The sequence below is a fragment of the Perognathus longimembris genome, chromosome 26, assembly GCF_023159225.1.
Source record: "Perognathus longimembris pacificus isolate PPM17 chromosome 26, ASM2315922v1, whole genome shotgun sequence".
Lineage (NCBI taxonomy): Eukaryota > Metazoa > Chordata > Mammalia > Rodentia > Heteromyidae > Perognathus > Perognathus longimembris.
In genome coordinates, this window is record NC_063186.1 from 8,566,159 (window position 1) to 8,581,623 (window position 15,465).

Consider the following 15,465-nt stretch of genomic DNA (forward strand, 5'->3'; position numbering starts at 1 on the left):
TTACTTTGAAAGAAGCAGGAGGCAAAGGCAGGCCCCAGGAGGCGTGTCCACTGCCCCCACCCCGCAGACCCCCAAGGGGCGGCCCCGCCCCCAGCTCCTGTCTCCAGGACACCAGGTCGGCTGCCAGTGGGGCAGGGGCTGCTGCAGAAAGAGGGGTCTTGGAGCAGCAGTGGGTACTCCGCCCCTTTGGTTACAGCCCCACAAAGCTAAAGGCTCTGACTGACAGCATGGACCTCCCCCTGGCAGAACTGGGGACTAGGGGGTGATGGACAGGTCCCTTGAAGCCTAGATGTTGACCTCTGGCCTTGTGTGGGCTAGTGCAGCCCCAATCCCTGAGCTGAAGAGAAACAGGACTGAGGAGTCGAAGGGGGTTGCTGGCTTGGGTCTTTGTTAGTGCTCCATCTACCAGGAAGGCTTCTTGACCTTTGAGAAGGGGGACACGTAGCCAAGGATGCCACAACAGGGAGTGACAGCAGTCCCCACTGGACACTCCCATGAGCTCTAGGGTAGAGTGGTCCCCCAGCCTCTCTCATGCCCCCAGTACTAGGAGGGGCCCCAAGAGGAAGGCCCAGAGACTGGACTGGCCCCCTGGCTCCCAGCCTAATCCTCTTTTAATGAGCGGCCAGCCGGAAGGCCTCAGCCCTTGGACACAGCCCTGCAACCCCGGGAGCCCCAGCCAGGCTGAACTGGGTGGAGGGGACGGGACAGGACAGCCCCAAAGCCTTCCCAGGCACTAGCCCCCGGCTCAGTGCTCACCCAAGTCATTACCCCAAAGTCACGACCTCCACCACTAACCAGGCCAACCCCAGGCCCCACTCTGCAGTGACATCTGCTGGTGCTCCCTAGCCTTCTCCTGAGTGCTCACCAGCTGTTCAAGCCCAGGTCCTCCCTGGGGCTGGGCAGGGAAGAGTATTACTGAGCTTCCTCTCCCCTTGGGATTCTGCATGGGCACCCCTGGAATCCAGAAGGAAGATTTTGCTTTTGGGCTTAAGCGACCCCTCCTTTGGGGGTGGGCTGCAGGTTCCTCTGGCCTCCCTCCCCTACCTGTCAGCATCTGCCCCATCCCCCCACTTCCAGACTGAGACTCCAAAGCCTCCTCAACACTACCCATGCGCAGCACCCAGCCTCCTCACCCCTCCCAGCCCCCCCAGCAGGTGAGAGAGCCAGGTCGTTGCCAACAAAACCAATTACAGCCGCTCTCACCCAATTAGCAACTAATTATGGCCTCCTAGTCCATTCAACATAATTAACATGTAAATGACTCCGAGTGTTTATATTCAATAACCACTCTGATTGAATTTAATTTAAATGTCTGAACTGGGGACCCAGTTACCGTATTTCACCACCTAGAACTCCCTCTTCCTGAGAAATCAAGAGATGAGGCTGCGGGACAAGGGCCAGTCCAGGGTGGGGGTGGAGAGACAGCTCCTACGCCCTGGGCAAGGCAATCCCAGGGGAGCAGGGAGGTGGGAGATGGGAAGAGTCCCCATTAGGACCGTCGATGGGGAAATCCTCTAGAACTAGGGGCCCCCTTCTTGAAGGCTACTGTAAACATCCCAGCTGTTCAGTAAACACTAAGCAAGAGTAAGAACCACCCAGCTGGGCTCAAGCTCGGCTCTCTTCTTCCCTCTTTATTTCCGAGGCTGGGGGCTGGGGCCAGCAGGACCAGATACGCTGTTCCCACGCCCGTTCTGCCCCAGCGCCCACCTGCTCCGCCCAAGAGAGGACAGGCTGGGGGCCGGCTCACCCTCCAGCCAGGAGGAGCCAGGGCAAAAGTGCAGCAAGGTCATCTCCTGGCACCCGGAGCCCAGAAGCAGAGGTTCCACCCTGCTAACCTTGTCCCAGCAGATGGGGGGCTCTTCCTGCTTGGCAACCTCCATGGAGGTCCACGCAGAACTTCACAGCACCTGATCCTTCAAGGTCTGTGCTAGTGGATCAGGAGGCTAGGGGGGCTTCGTGGACCTTTAACACATGAACGGGTGAGGATAGCTGTGGGCTTTCACCAGGCAGGCAGAGGCCAGAGCCCCCCGCTCAGATTGGGAAAGTCATTGTGTGGTCAAGTGACATCATTGTGCTGGGTGCTGGTCTGCCTGTAATCCTAAACTACTCAAGAAACTGAGGTCGGAGGATAGCAGTTCAAAGCCAGCCCAGGCAGAAAAGTCCATGAGACTCTTATTTCCAATTAGCCACCAAAAAGCTGGAAGTGGAACTGTGGCTCCAGTGGTAGAGGGCTAGCCTTGAGCAAAAAAGCTCAGGGATATTGCCCAGGCCCTGAGTTCAAGCACTAGGGCTAGCGTGCATGCACACATGTACGAACTCACGCACATAGACACCTTTGTGCAAGGGGTGGAAGGAAGTGTGACCAGGGACAGGCAAGCAGGTCACACAGGAATGTGCCCTAAGAAGTGTGAAGGGAATAGGAAGGGAGGTTTTGGTTCTGGGGTGAGGTCGCAATGGATCCGTTTCTCAGGTGGAGAGAGTGAAATGGCCTTCGGAGGCTGCAGTTGGGCTCTAGAGGCCCCAGGGCCCACCCCTCCTCCCACATTCCAGACCTGGCCCGGAAACCCCTCATCACTCCTTCCTCTACCACCTCCTCCTCCTCCCATGACTGCAAAAGACAACAAACTCTCCATGGCTCATTTACTCCAATAAATCACCCAGAGAGACAGGCCAGGATGGGGGCCACAGGCGAGTGGGTGTCAAGACCCTCCCCCTTCTCTGATGCCCTCCTGGGATGCCTGCAGGCCTTTCAGATCACCTTCACAGGATGCCCTAGACAGTCCCAGCTCCTTCCCCAACATTCTTGTGGGGAAACTAAGGCAAAGAAGAGACAAGTGCTGGGGGTCAGCCTGGGAAGCCGCAGCGAGGCTAAATCAGGTGCTGGAGCCATTCTCAGCGGCAGCTACTCAACGAAAAGCAAATAGTACTTTACACAGTCGTGCTTGATCAAAGCAATTGATCAAGATGATCAATTACTTTCCAGCCCTGTAAATCAAAATGATCAATCGCTTCTCATGGGAGCCCCTAGAGTGCTTGCCACCTACAGAGCCTCAGAAGCTGCAGGAGCCACCGGTGCCCCAAATCCCATATAACCATGACTCCTAGAAGGCAGGCACGGGTGACCAGCAGATGCACAAGGCCGTGCGTGGACTCAGTCTATGGAAGGAGATGAGAGAATCAGCATGGAGCCCCAAGTGGGAAGAAATAAGCCTCTTGGCAGGGTGTGGAGACTTCAGAGGAGAGAATGAGGGGGTAGGGAGCCAAGAAGGGGGGGGTGTTGGGAGGAGGTGAAGGCAAAGGGCCGGGAAAGGAAGGAAGGAGAGTGGGAGGGGGTTGAGGGGAGTCTAGAACCGAGGTCTCCAGGTTCCACATGCTTCCTGGAGGGGGCCCGATGCTTTGGGTCCTCTCCCTGCCCTGCGCAGTGAGCCCCCAGACAGCCGGTGCCTGCAGGAGGCCCCAAGGAGAAGGCCACAGTGGGTCTAGCTGAGTCCCACCGGCACCCCACAGGCCGACCAGCACCCACCACTCAGACCCTGCTCTTTGTTGGGTCAGGACCATCAGTCAGGCTCAGGAGACCTTCCTCCTCTCTCCCTGGGGCTGCTCAGCACTCTGGGTGGGAGGCGGTAGGCATGCCAAGCTCAGGCACCCACGTGAGCTGGGCTTTGGATCCAGGCTGTAGCCTTCTGGCATCCAGGCCTCTGGCAAAGGCCCTGTTGCTATTTCTAAGAAAAATGCAGCAGGAATCCTTTTCTGATTTTTCCAAGGGTTCCCTTGAGGTGAGGTTTAAGATTCCCAGGACAGCACCAGGCTAGGCCAGGCCAAGAAACATGCTCTCTTGCCCAGCTGTGTAGACCAACCCCAATCCAACTACCTTGACCCACGCTGAAAGAGCCAGAAGTCTCCCCACAAAGGAGGTGGCAGCAGCTGACCAGATACTGGTGGAAGGAGAGACCAACCTTTTCCCTACCACACGCAACTCTGCCATGTAGGTCGAGTGTCTCAGGCATAAGAAACGAGAACTAAGGGGCTGGGAATATGGCCTAGTGGCAAGAGTGCTTGCCTCATATACATGAAGCCCTGGGTTCGATTCCCCAGCACCACATATATAGAAAACGGCCGGAAGTGGCGCTGTGGCTCAAGTGGCAGAGTGCTAGCCTTGAGCAAAGAGAAGCCAGGGACAGTGCTCAGGCCCTGAGTCCAAGGCCCAGGACTGGCCAAAAAAAAAAAAAAAGAAAGAAAGAAAGGAAAAAGAAATGAGAACTAAAAATCTCACAAATGTCTCCTTTTCTGTTTGAGACACTGCTGCTTCTATGAGGCCTGCCTTCCCACCCAGCAGATAGGCCAGGTCTGGGGCCCTCCCCAATCAAAGGTGAAAATTGTGGAGGGAGGAGAGAGGACCCTCGAAGACACCCTCCTCCCCAAAGAGCCCTCGCCACTCTCCTAATCGGACACTTCCTTCATTGCCGGAGCAACGACAGTAGTCAGGAACTTCTCCCAACACCACAAAGAAGTCAGGATTAGTATCCTCATTTTCCAAGAGGGACACACACACACACACACACACACACACACACACACACACACACAGAGGGAAGAGGTCACTCTCAAGTTTAGCCACAGCCAGAATGCAAAGCAAGGTTGCCTGTAGCCCTCAGGGTGTTGCTTCCAGAGTTCCTCTGCCATTCTCACCTTACACAGGGAGAAAGTGGAGCTCAGAGGCGCTGAGCCACTCCTCTGAGGTCACACAGCTGACAAGGGAAAAATCTGGGATTTGTCTGTCTTCAGGGCCAAGTGATCACCACTCCCACCACCACTTCGGCATTAGAACAAATGAAGGAGGAACTAGGGGGCTCCCAGGAGTGAAGCTAGCACCCTTGTAAGCCACCTTCTGGGCTATCGCCACTTCTGGAGGGGCCGGGGAGGTGGAGGGGCACACATGGGTACAGACAACCAAGAGAACCAAAAGCCCCCCCGCCTCCCCCGGCTCATTGCCTCCCAAGCCGTAGGGTTTCGAAAGATGCCTTTGGGGGCCAAAGTGAGATTCGGATCTTGGTGGTTTCTCTTTAAATTCTTTACGATTACAAAGCTGTGAGGGCTGCCAGGGAACATGATTTACTCCTCGAGCATGCACCAGCTCTGCTCAGTGCCAAGGGAGGCTGGAGCCAGGCAGGGCGGGGCCGGCGACATGCCAGAGCCAGAGACAAGGCCTGTGTGGCGGAGGCCCTGCCAGTGTGGTCCCATCCAAGGCTTGGCTGGACTGAAAGGGTTCCGGCTAAAGGCCGTGGCCCCTGGCCTGGCTGCTCCAGGCTGGGTCGGTGGCAAGTTCTTAGACCATCACAAAGACTCTGTCTCCACTTTCTCCAGAGCCAGTTCTCACCCTGGCTCGTTCTGAGATACCCACCACTTCCGGGCTTGTTATCTACCACACCCCACTGAAGTTGTCAGAGCCACCTGATTCCTGCCCAGCTCCTTGGTGCCACCCCTGGCCCCAAAGCTCCTATGCCTCCCTGTACTCTTCTACACCACAAGTCATTTGTTGTTGCTGTTGTTTTGTTTTGTCTTTGATGCTGGTTATGGGGCTTGAACTCAGGGCTCTAGAAACTGTCCCTTTATCCACTCAAGGCTAGCAATCTACTATTTTGAGCCATGGGCTTCACGTCCAGCATTTTGGTGGGGGGACTGGTCCTAGGGCTTGAACTCAGGGCTTGGGGTGCTGTCCCTGAGCCTCTTTGTGCTCAAGGCTAGCTAGCATTCTACTGCTTGAGCCACAATACCACTGCCAATTTTTTCTGAGTAGTTTATTGGAAATAAGAGTCTCGTGGACTTCCCTGTCAGGAATGGCTTTGAACTGTGATCCTCAGATCTCAGCCTTCTAAATAGCCACATTACAGGTGTGAGCCACCTGTTCTCAGCTTGTAGAACATTCTTCTTCACTGAGAAGCTAGGTAGGCCTGTGGTTAGAGAGAGGAAGGACCCCAGGGGTTCTGAACACTGGAACACATTCTTTGGGGCCCTGGTATTCCCATTTCTGGGGCAATAGGGCTTGCTGAGGACCCTGCTTGGTGGAAAAGCTAGATTCACAGCCTTCAAATTAGCAAACCCTGGTTCCAATGCGTCAGCAGGCAGAGGGCTGGAGAAGCCTTCCCAGTGAAATCCTGGCCTTTTCCTTGGGAAAGGAGACTGAGAAGACTGAGACCAGCATCACAGGATCCTGGAACCCTAGCCCAGGCTCGTGACAAGGGGACGTGCCCACAGCACCACCCACGTCTCTACCTCCACTCTGGGTCAGGCTCAGGCATCAGGCAGGGCCAGGCTCAATCCCAGTCTTCCAGCCAAGTGACCTGGAAAGCCCCTTGCGCCTCCTTCCTTACAGGAAAGCCAGGAAGACCTAGCTCAGGACTGGGAGGGTCCGCTGCCTGGCCAACATCCCAGCACTACTATCATTTTTCTCTTTCCCCCCACCCCCATCATTTGTTTTCCTATCATTTTCATTTTTCCTGACCTCTCCTCCTAAGGTGATATTTGTTTTTCCCTCTTCCCATTCCTGCCTTAGTTTCCCTAGTAGCCTGGCTATACCTCATGTCATCATAAGACTGTCTCCCCGCCCCCCACCCCAACCAAGCACCTCTTGACCCCAAGTCCTGGCCAAACCCAGCTCAGGCAACAGTAGTGTGTTGGAGGTGGCTTCCTGGGAAAAAGTAAACACTCCCCACACTGAACAAAGGAGCTGGCAGAGCCTGGCACCTCTTCTGCTGCTGCCCGGGAGGGAGGTGATGCCCCAGGCTTGGGTGTCACAGGGTAGGGGGAAGGAAGGGTTTGTTCACCCGACTCGGTTTATAACTCTTGGCAAAGCTGCCTCTAGGCCCCCCAAAATGATGGTGGTAGGGGATGACCTGTCATCAAGGCTTTCCAGTCTCCAGAGCCAGGAATGAAGGACTACCTTGCCTGCTCCTGGAAACCGGCCCCATTTGACCCCTCCTTTGTGCCTGACCTTGGCTGTGCTGCTGCTGGAAACCCAGAAAACAGGCCATGAGAAAACCTCAATCTGGAATGAACTCTGGCAGCCCCTTTGCCCTCACTCCCTCCCGGCTCTGGACCCAGATCGGGCGCTCAGGCGGATGGGTGGGGCCACAAGCCCACGCCTGGTCCAGTTCCTGCATTTGTTCCTATATCTGCGCTGGGCATCACGGTCCCTCGTGCCAGCCCCTGAGCTGTAGAGGGTCTTGAATGACCCAAGCCAGAACTGGCACCTCCCAGCTGCAGCAGGACCCCAGGCAAGGCAGGGGCGGTTCCGCCTGGCTTCTGAGACCTAGGTAGGCTGCCTGCTGCTCTAGCCACCCAAGCCCAGAAGAAGCAACTGAGTCATGGAGCCCAAGTGCTTTTCTGAAAGGCAACCCTCTGTGTGCCCCTCATTTGTCTCCTTGAAGAAAAGAGCTCCATCCTCCTTGTCTAGCCCCTAACCTTTTGGGGGGAGCCTCTAGAACTTCACCCCTATTTTTCCTTCTGTTTGGTAAGGGTCTCTCCTCACTGAGAGCCATCTCCTGGGCACATGACCAGCTGAGTCCACTCAGCGTGGGTAGGGTTTCACATGTCCTGTGGGTGGTATGCCTCACACTGCCCAGGAGCCCTGACAATAACAGGGTCTTTCCAGTCAGTCTGCCTGGGTGCACCCCAGGAATCAGCATGAGTGAGGTAGGGCACACCACTGGTGCTCAAGGATCTGCTGAGCTGAAGTGACATCGAAGCATCAAATCAGGATATGAGGTCAGGTGGGGGCAGAGAAAGTCAATGTGGCTGGACAGAGGCCCAAAGAATCCAGATAGGTGGCCCCAGGTATCCTCCAGCCCCACCCCGGCCACTGCAGCAAGCAGCACAGTAGGCCCGCTGCCAGTGAGCGGGGCTTTTAGTCACTGTGGGTGTCGGCTTCAGAGCTAATTGAGAGGGAATCGACCCAAGGCAACGTGGGCGCCGATGATAAGGCCAGGAGACTAGGGTTCTATTTCTGGCCTTGCCTCTGCCTCCTAACTGACCTTGGCTTTGCTCTGGCCTGAGCCTCAGTTTCTCTATCTGGAAAAGAGAAACAAAACTGTTTTCTGTGGAGATCCGAGGCTTAAAAGGAGCACACAGAGGCGCTCCCTCTGCCTAGCCCCCTCTGTTTCCAGGCAGGATAACAAAAACTAATACCTGAGCTGGGCACTGGTGGCTCAGGCTTGTAATCCTAGCTACTCAGGAGGCTGAGATCTGAGGATTATGGTTTGAAGCCAGCCAAGGCAGGAAAAGTCTGTAAGACTCTTTAACTACCACAAAAAGCCAGAAGTGGAGCTGTGGCTCAAGGGGTAGAATGTTACACTTGAGCAAAAAAAAAAAAACAACTCAGGGACAGCACCCAGACCCTGAATTCAAGCCCCAGTCCCAGCATCAAAATAACAACAACAACAACACCTGGAGTGGATGCAGGGTTCCCAAGTATAAAGACCAAGCTCACTCCCTCCCCCTGTAGCAGGAGAAGACACTCCACTGGCCTGTTGACAAAACTCTCAGGCAGGATAAGAGACAGAGTAAAGGGACCTGGCCCCGACAAGATTTATTAATCTGCTCTGAGGAATTCCACTAGGGAAGGGTGGAGGTATCAGTAGAGTAAATATCTCACCTTCCTAGGCCTGAGAAAGGGGGGGCACTTTTCTAACCCAAGCAGATTAACTCTTCTCTGCCCATTGCTCTCAGAAATGCCATTAAGTCAGGTCTGGGAAAGCCAATGATAAGAAACCTCACCCCTCACTCCTCCCATAGAGTTGCAGGGGTAGGATGAGACCAGAGGGGTGGGGGGGCCCAGCCAGGGGCTTGGGTGACCCAAGCCCAAGGAAGGAATGGTCATCCCAGCATTTCACTCTCAACATGGCTGCCTGGAAACCTGGACAGCAAGGGTCTTGTGGACAACAACCCGGGGGGGCAAGCAACTGGATGGAGTAACCTCTGGTCAGAAGAGAGACCAGGCTGAGAACTCAGCAATGATTCAGGTTCCCCCAGGCCCCTTAGCCCAGAACCAGAGTGGACTCTTGAGACACATATACCCGTAGGGAGCGGCTAGTATGTCAGCCATGTGTCTCCTGGAAGTATGTACGGTATGTTTACTACCTAGGTGGGCTAGGTGCAAAGGTGAGGGATCTGGGGACCAGCCGCTTACTCTGCAGACTCAAATTCATTATTAAAAAAAATTTTCCAACAGAGCTGGACACTGGTGGCTCACACCTGTCATTCTAGCTACTCAGAAGGCTGAGATCTGAGGATTGTGGTTCAAAGCCAGCCTGGGCAGAAAGTCTTTGAGATTCTTATCTCCAATTAACCAGCAAACAAAGCTGAAAGTGGAGCTGTGGCTCAAGTAGTAGAGTTCTATCCTTGAGCAAAAAAGCAAAGCAAGAATGAGAGGCCCTGAGTTCAAACTTCAGTATTGGCACACACACACATGCACACACGTGCACGCACACACACACACACACACACACAAATAAAAAACAAAAACCTTCAAGTGACTTCCCAGGCAAAGTGCTCACTGGGATCTGGGAGTTCCATTCCCTGTGTCCATCAGGAGTATCCTGCCAGTCACAGGCAACTGTACCTTCCTGCTGGAGATCCCAGCAAGGCTCCTTGAGTTCCTTCAGCCCAGCAGAGCAGACCCTGTTCCTCCAGCTTTGCTAAAGCTCCAGTGTATGCCTCACTGTCTGACTTGCTACCCCATGAACTGCTCAGGACATTAGCAGACAGAGCATCCTCCCAGTTATCACCCAGAGAGTGGTGCCCTGGCAGAGCCTGGGCCACAGAACCCAGACACACAGACAGACTCAAAACCCTTTTTCCCAAATGTCTAGGTATCCAGTCTTTCCCATCAAGTCCCTATTCCCAGGTCTCCCTTTCCCCGTGCCCAGGGAAATCCATGTGATTGTATAATTAGTGCCCCCCTCCTTTTTTTTGTCCTGACTGGTGCAATGGAGTCGAGTGCTACGAAGAAAGGATGTTTCTGAGGAGCAAGGTAGCTTCTTACCTTTGAAGGAGAGCCGGACCCGGGGCGTGGCCGGGATAGGGTCCTGGGTGGGGGTGCTTGGCCAGGCCCCGGTCAGTAGGAAAGTCCAAAGGAGAAATCCAGCGACAAGCATTGTGGGAGGGGCCTAGAGCCCAGGAAGCAGTCTGGGCTCTCTGGACACCTGAGAGAGGGACCAAGATGAGGGAGTAATGAGTGAGGTAGATGAGAGTTTGACCTTCCTCATATTTCCTTTGTTTAACGTATACCCTGTTTCCCTACCTGGACTAAAAGTACCTATTTCTCTACCTGGATAAGAGTGGAGGGGTCTCCACGGTGACACCTCCTGACCTGGTCTACGTTCTTCTGCCTCTTTGTCTTGAAGAAATGTTACCAATGAGACTGAGGAGCCAGATTAGAGTGGGCAGCCTGGGAATAACCAGGGATAATGGGAGAAGCTGAGATGACACCCTTCCCCTTATAGCACCCCGAATTCCATGCCTAAAGCCCGGCACAAGCCGGTGATTGATTAGGGAGCCCCCACATTTTCCCAGCAGGATCCCCTATGCCCACCACCAGCCAGAATGGGTTCCTTCTCTCTTCCACCTTGAAGATGGGGTCCATTCCTGCTTGCTCTGGCCAAGCTTTCCTCCCAGAGTAGGCAAATCTGGACTTGATTACTGGGGTGGAAGGGGAAGCATGAAAGTGGGGGGAAGGTAAGGGTGGAAAAGATAGATCGAAGCAAGCTACACAAAGCCAACAGGACAGCACCAGTCAAAAAGGAGAGGCTGAGAATTACAGAAGGTGCTTACTTTTACTAAAATCAAAGCAGGAAAGACCCAGATCAGACAGGCAGAAGGACTTCCTGTCAGGGAAAAGTTCCAGCTCTGCCTCTAGAGGATTTAGAAAGGGTACGAAAGTGGCCAATGGGCCTGCTGCAGGGTCTGAGCTAGCTACATTGTCCCTTTTGGAATGTCTCTCCCTCTGCCCCCCCACCCCCATCCCCAGTAAGCCCAAGTTTCAATACTATGTTTTTCAAATATTGTCTCCCCAGGCAGGCTGGCTGTTGGGTAAACGCAGCCCAGCACCAGTTGTCGGAACATATTGCTCCCTCCAGCACAAACCAGCGCCAACTCCCAGCCCCCCATCCAGAAGCACTAGAGTGGGGGGCATCAAGAATAATAACGTGAGTCCCATCCCCCAGATCTGTCCCATCTATTCTCTTTTCCCTGTGGCAGCAGGACCACCGGTCCATTTTCTAGAACTCTGGAATGGGGGCGGGGTGTGTGTGGAAGAACTGTGGCCTGTGAGTCCCTGGCCATGGCTAAGCAATGCTAAATGTTAAGCATGGCTAAAGCGAGGCCCAGGCTCTAGCTCCTACTCCTAGACCCCACTACCTCCCACACCACCACACCTCCCCTTGAGCTCCTGCCTCTCCTGCCAAGGCAAACCACTGGTGGTTCCTCAGGCAGGAAGTGCAGCCTCAGCCTCCCGGCCTATTCTTCGTGTGGTGTTCTCTGAGTGCCTGGCACACCTCTCATTCCTTCAAGCTAGCCCCTACCTCAAATGCTCCCTCTTGGGGGAGGCTGGCTGGGGGGGAAGGGAGGAGGAAATCAGAACCAACCCCTCTCCCCCAGCCTGTTGGGGCACAGACATAGTGCATACTGAATTGTAGGCTCTCGGGGATGGGGAGGGCAGGTGGGAGAAAGGGCTGTGCACCCACCCCTAGGGTACAAACAGAGGCCCTCACTGACAGTCTTGGTTATATATACACATCTACACTCGCATGCCCACGCATGCACTCACAAGCTTGAGTTTGTTCAAGAACTTGACCTACTAGTGGGGTGAGGCTCAGGGAAGCCGAGAAAGAGAGAAAGAGAGAAAGAGAAAGAGAGAGAGAGAGAAAGAGAGAGAGAGAGAAAGAATATTTATTATATCCTAGTTCAGAGAGGGCAAGATGTAGTTGCAGTTCCTCAGCGAGTCTTGATCGTATGGCAAGGCAGGTAGGGAAGGATTCTGTCAACCTGCTGCTAGGCTGCTACCCATCTTCTCCTTTCCATGGCCTCATTTTATTTTCCTGCATCCATCTTTAGGGTGATAAAGTCAGTCTCATCAAAGATGGGGACGGAGTCACTCAAGATACTCAGGAAGGTAGATCCTGTCACAGGGCTCCCACAGGGACCACCACAATGCTAAGGCTCCTGACAGAGGTGGTGAATGGGGGGGTGCTAAAGTCTGCTGGGGCCTCAGGACCAAGTCCAGGCCCCATCTTTGGCAGCCTAGGGGGTGGGGAAGGAGACTGATGGGAGAAGAGGGAAAGGACAGCTCGGGAAGGGGGAGGGGGTTTCTACAGGCCCTTTCTCTCTGGCAGCCACTGAATGCCTTCCATTTAGCCCTAGTCTCACAAAGCCCCCCAAATCAGAGCAAGCTCAGGTGGGTGGACACCAGAGGTACAGCCACCGCCACCTGGGAGCCCACCAGGAGGAGAGCCCAGAAGGAGAGGAAGAAAACTGGCGGGAGGGAGTAAGGGAGGGAGGGAGGCAGGCGGGCGGGAGGAGGAGAGAGGGAGGAGAGAGGAGAGAGGGAGGGACGGAGGAGAGACGCTTGAACAAAGAAACGAGGAGCTGGGGCTGGCAAGGGGTGCAGAGAAGGGGCGGCCAAATGAAGGGGTCCGATGGGACCCAGAGGCTCCTGGGGGCAGGAAAGGGGACCAGGACACCAACTTGTCCAGCCTGATCCTGACCTCTCCAACACAGTGTGGGTGGTGGGGGGCTGAGGGGGAGACAGGCAGCTCAGAGAAAGAAGATTGGCTGAGAACTGCCTAGATGGGAGGAAGGCAGGAACAAGGGCTGTGGGGGAACGTAGGGAGGAAATTATTAACAGCACCCCGCTGGCTACCTAGCCCCTCAGATATACACCAGCTCCTTCTTAGCTTCTGAGCTTCCCCCTCCCCCAATACCTCATGGACCAGGAGGCAGAGCTTTCTAGCATAGCTGGGACTGAACCCCCCCCCCTTTTGTGGCCAGGGTTTCCCAGTCAAGGTCACCTGGGCCTGGTTCAATCCTCCAACAGCCCCCCCCTCCAAGGTATGCAGAATAGCAGGGGGTTGAGGCTGAGCTGCTGGCCCCACAGTCCAGCTCCCACCTCTGCACTTCCTGGCCTGGCTGTTTCAGAACTAAAGGGGAGCAGCAAGGGTGCTTATGCCATTGCCTTGCCCGCAAGCCATAATCCACGGGGTCCAGGCACATTCCCTGTGTAGTCTGGGATGAGGCTCTAGCTCTATCCAAACCCCTGGGTGCAACCCCCCCCCCATCTCCGCAACTACCAAGTGAATTCAGGAGGACAGAAGTCCCCAGCCTGACCCAGTTCCAGGGTGGGCATTCAAGTAGTGCCTTCAGTTGGTTCTCTCCCCAGGTATTAATGAACTGGTAACAAAAAATGCAGGTTTCTCGAGAATTAGAAGTTATTTACCCAGCTAGGGAGGGAGAGGGGAGGGCAGCTCTCCTTTCCAGAAGAACTCTTTTGGCCAGCCACTACCTAAGTCCTGGGCCATCTTGACACCCGACTACCCCAGCTCCAGGCAAGCCCAGCAAACCTCTATTGTGGTCCCTCATCCACCTGACCTCTTGGGACTCCTGCTTCACACTGAGCTTGACTTGCAGACTCTCCTAGTTCACTTACACCCCCACGTGATCCAGGAGGACAACCCCCCCCCAACCCCAAGCAGAACTCCCTCCCTGCTGTAAAAGCAAACCTCAGATAAAGCTGGGGGGGGGGCTGTAGAAAAGCCTGGGGGGGCAAGTCCTCCTGGCTCCCCCCTCCTCCACTACTACCCCACAATCTTTGCATGAGAACTATACCAGGACTCCAGATAGGGATACTGAGGCAAGGCAGGCTCACCTCTTAAGGAAGGGTACTGCTGAGGGAGTAAGAATCGAAATAGAAGGAACATCCGCTCCCAGGAACGTGACGAGGGTGAGGGGTGCCCCCCCCCCAACCTTGCCCGCAAAAAGTTGCTCTACACACCAGTGACCCCGCCGGCCACACACCACCCCCCAGACACCCACACATCCTCACACCACCACCCCCCACAGCCTCGGGGGTCTGGGCCGCCGGGACAGGTACGAAGCCCCCCATTCGGGTCGCGTGGCTCCCTGGCGTCCGCCGGCGGGGGGACCCCGGGTCACCGAGCGGCCCCGCTCCGCCGGACACTTCTCCGGAGTTGCGGTCGGTGGGGTGCCGGGGCCGCCCGCCCACTCCCCGCGCGGGGTTCCCTCACGACTCACCTCCTCTCGCCGCGGCGGGGCCTGGGCTCCCGGGCGGCGGCGGCGGCGGCGGCGGCGGCGGTGGCAGCGGCGGTGGCGGCGGCGGCCGCGAGGCTCCGGGCGGGCCGGTCCGCGCTCAGCGGCCCCCCGGGGCCATGGCCCCTGCCCGCGCCCTCAAGCTCGCTGCACCTACCCCGGGATCCGCGTCGCGGGCCACGGCTTCACCGCTTCCGTACGGGGGGGGGGGGGGGTGCTCCGAGCACGTCAGTAACCGAGGCCCCGGACCCCGGCCCGGGCCATGGGAAGGTTCCGCGGCGTTCGGGGGGCGCCTCCCCTGGGGCAGGCTCCGGGCGCCCCCTGGCCGGCGCCCCGAGGGCGCATTCCCCCCCGGTGCGGGGCTCTGAGGCGGCGGCGGCGTGCGCTTCGGCTCGGCCCGGCCCGGGGGCTCTGCAGCTCGGCGCGGCGGTGGCGGGACCGAGGCCGGGCGGGCCGCGCCGGGGGGCTGCGCGCTTCCCCGGGGCCCTGACGCTGCGCGCGGGGCCGCCCGGACCGCTGCGCTGCCTCGGCTCGCTGCCGCCTCTGGTCTCGCGGCCGCTGGCGGGACGGAGCGCTCGCAGCCGCGCGGGGAGCGCCGGCAATTGGCCGCCCGTGGGCGACATTTGCATATCACGGCCCCGCCCCGCCCCGGCCGGGCCCGGCTCCACCCCCGAGGGGGCGTGGCCTCCCCGGCCGCCGCCCCGCCCCGCCCCCCTCCGCTCCACCTGTCCGCGATCCCGGGGCGCGCGGGGTGCTCCGGGGCGGTGGGCGGCCGGCGCGCCGGCCGAGGCGGACCGGCGTCCCCGCACCGCCGCGCGCGCACCCCCGCCGCCGCTCTCCGCGGGCGGCGCCCCCGCCCCGCCCTGGCTTTGTCTCTCCTCCGTGGATACACACACCGCACGCATCGCGCCGGGTGTTTACCCGGGCACTCAACTCCCTGGCGGGCAGGGTGCGCCGGGGAGCCGCCGCCGCCGCCGGCCTGCCTGGCGTTCACCTGCGCACCCCCTTCCGCGTGCCTCCTCCTCCTGCTCCCCGCCCCCGCCGCCGCACCGGGCCCCCCCCCTACACACACCCCGCCCCACCCCGCCCCACCCCGCGTCCCAGCCCCGCGGCGGCGCGGGACTCCAGGCCTCCCGGCCGCTCAGCAGG

General features: G+C 57.3%; 1 protein-coding gene across 2 annotated transcripts in view; it reads right to left on the bottom strand.

Annotated features, from left to right (window-relative positions):
- The window catches only part of Sema3f (semaphorin 3F), a 28,862-nt gene extending 14,361 nt beyond the window's left edge, over positions 1-14,501 (bottom strand). The window contains exons 1-2 of one of the 2 annotated variants that reach the window (XM_048334578.1): positions 14,302-14,501; positions 10,040-10,199 (exon numbers count right to left, since the gene is read on the bottom strand). In XM_048334578.1, coding sequence (XP_048190535.1) covers positions 10,040-10,151 — 112 coding nt within the window. In that variant the 5' untranslated portion in view covers positions 10,152-10,199; positions 14,302-14,501. The remainder of the gene's footprint in view (positions 1-10,039; positions 10,200-14,301) is intronic. The other variant, XM_048334579.1, reaches the window with a different exon arrangement.
- Between the last annotated feature and the right edge of the window lie 964 nt (positions 14,502-15,465).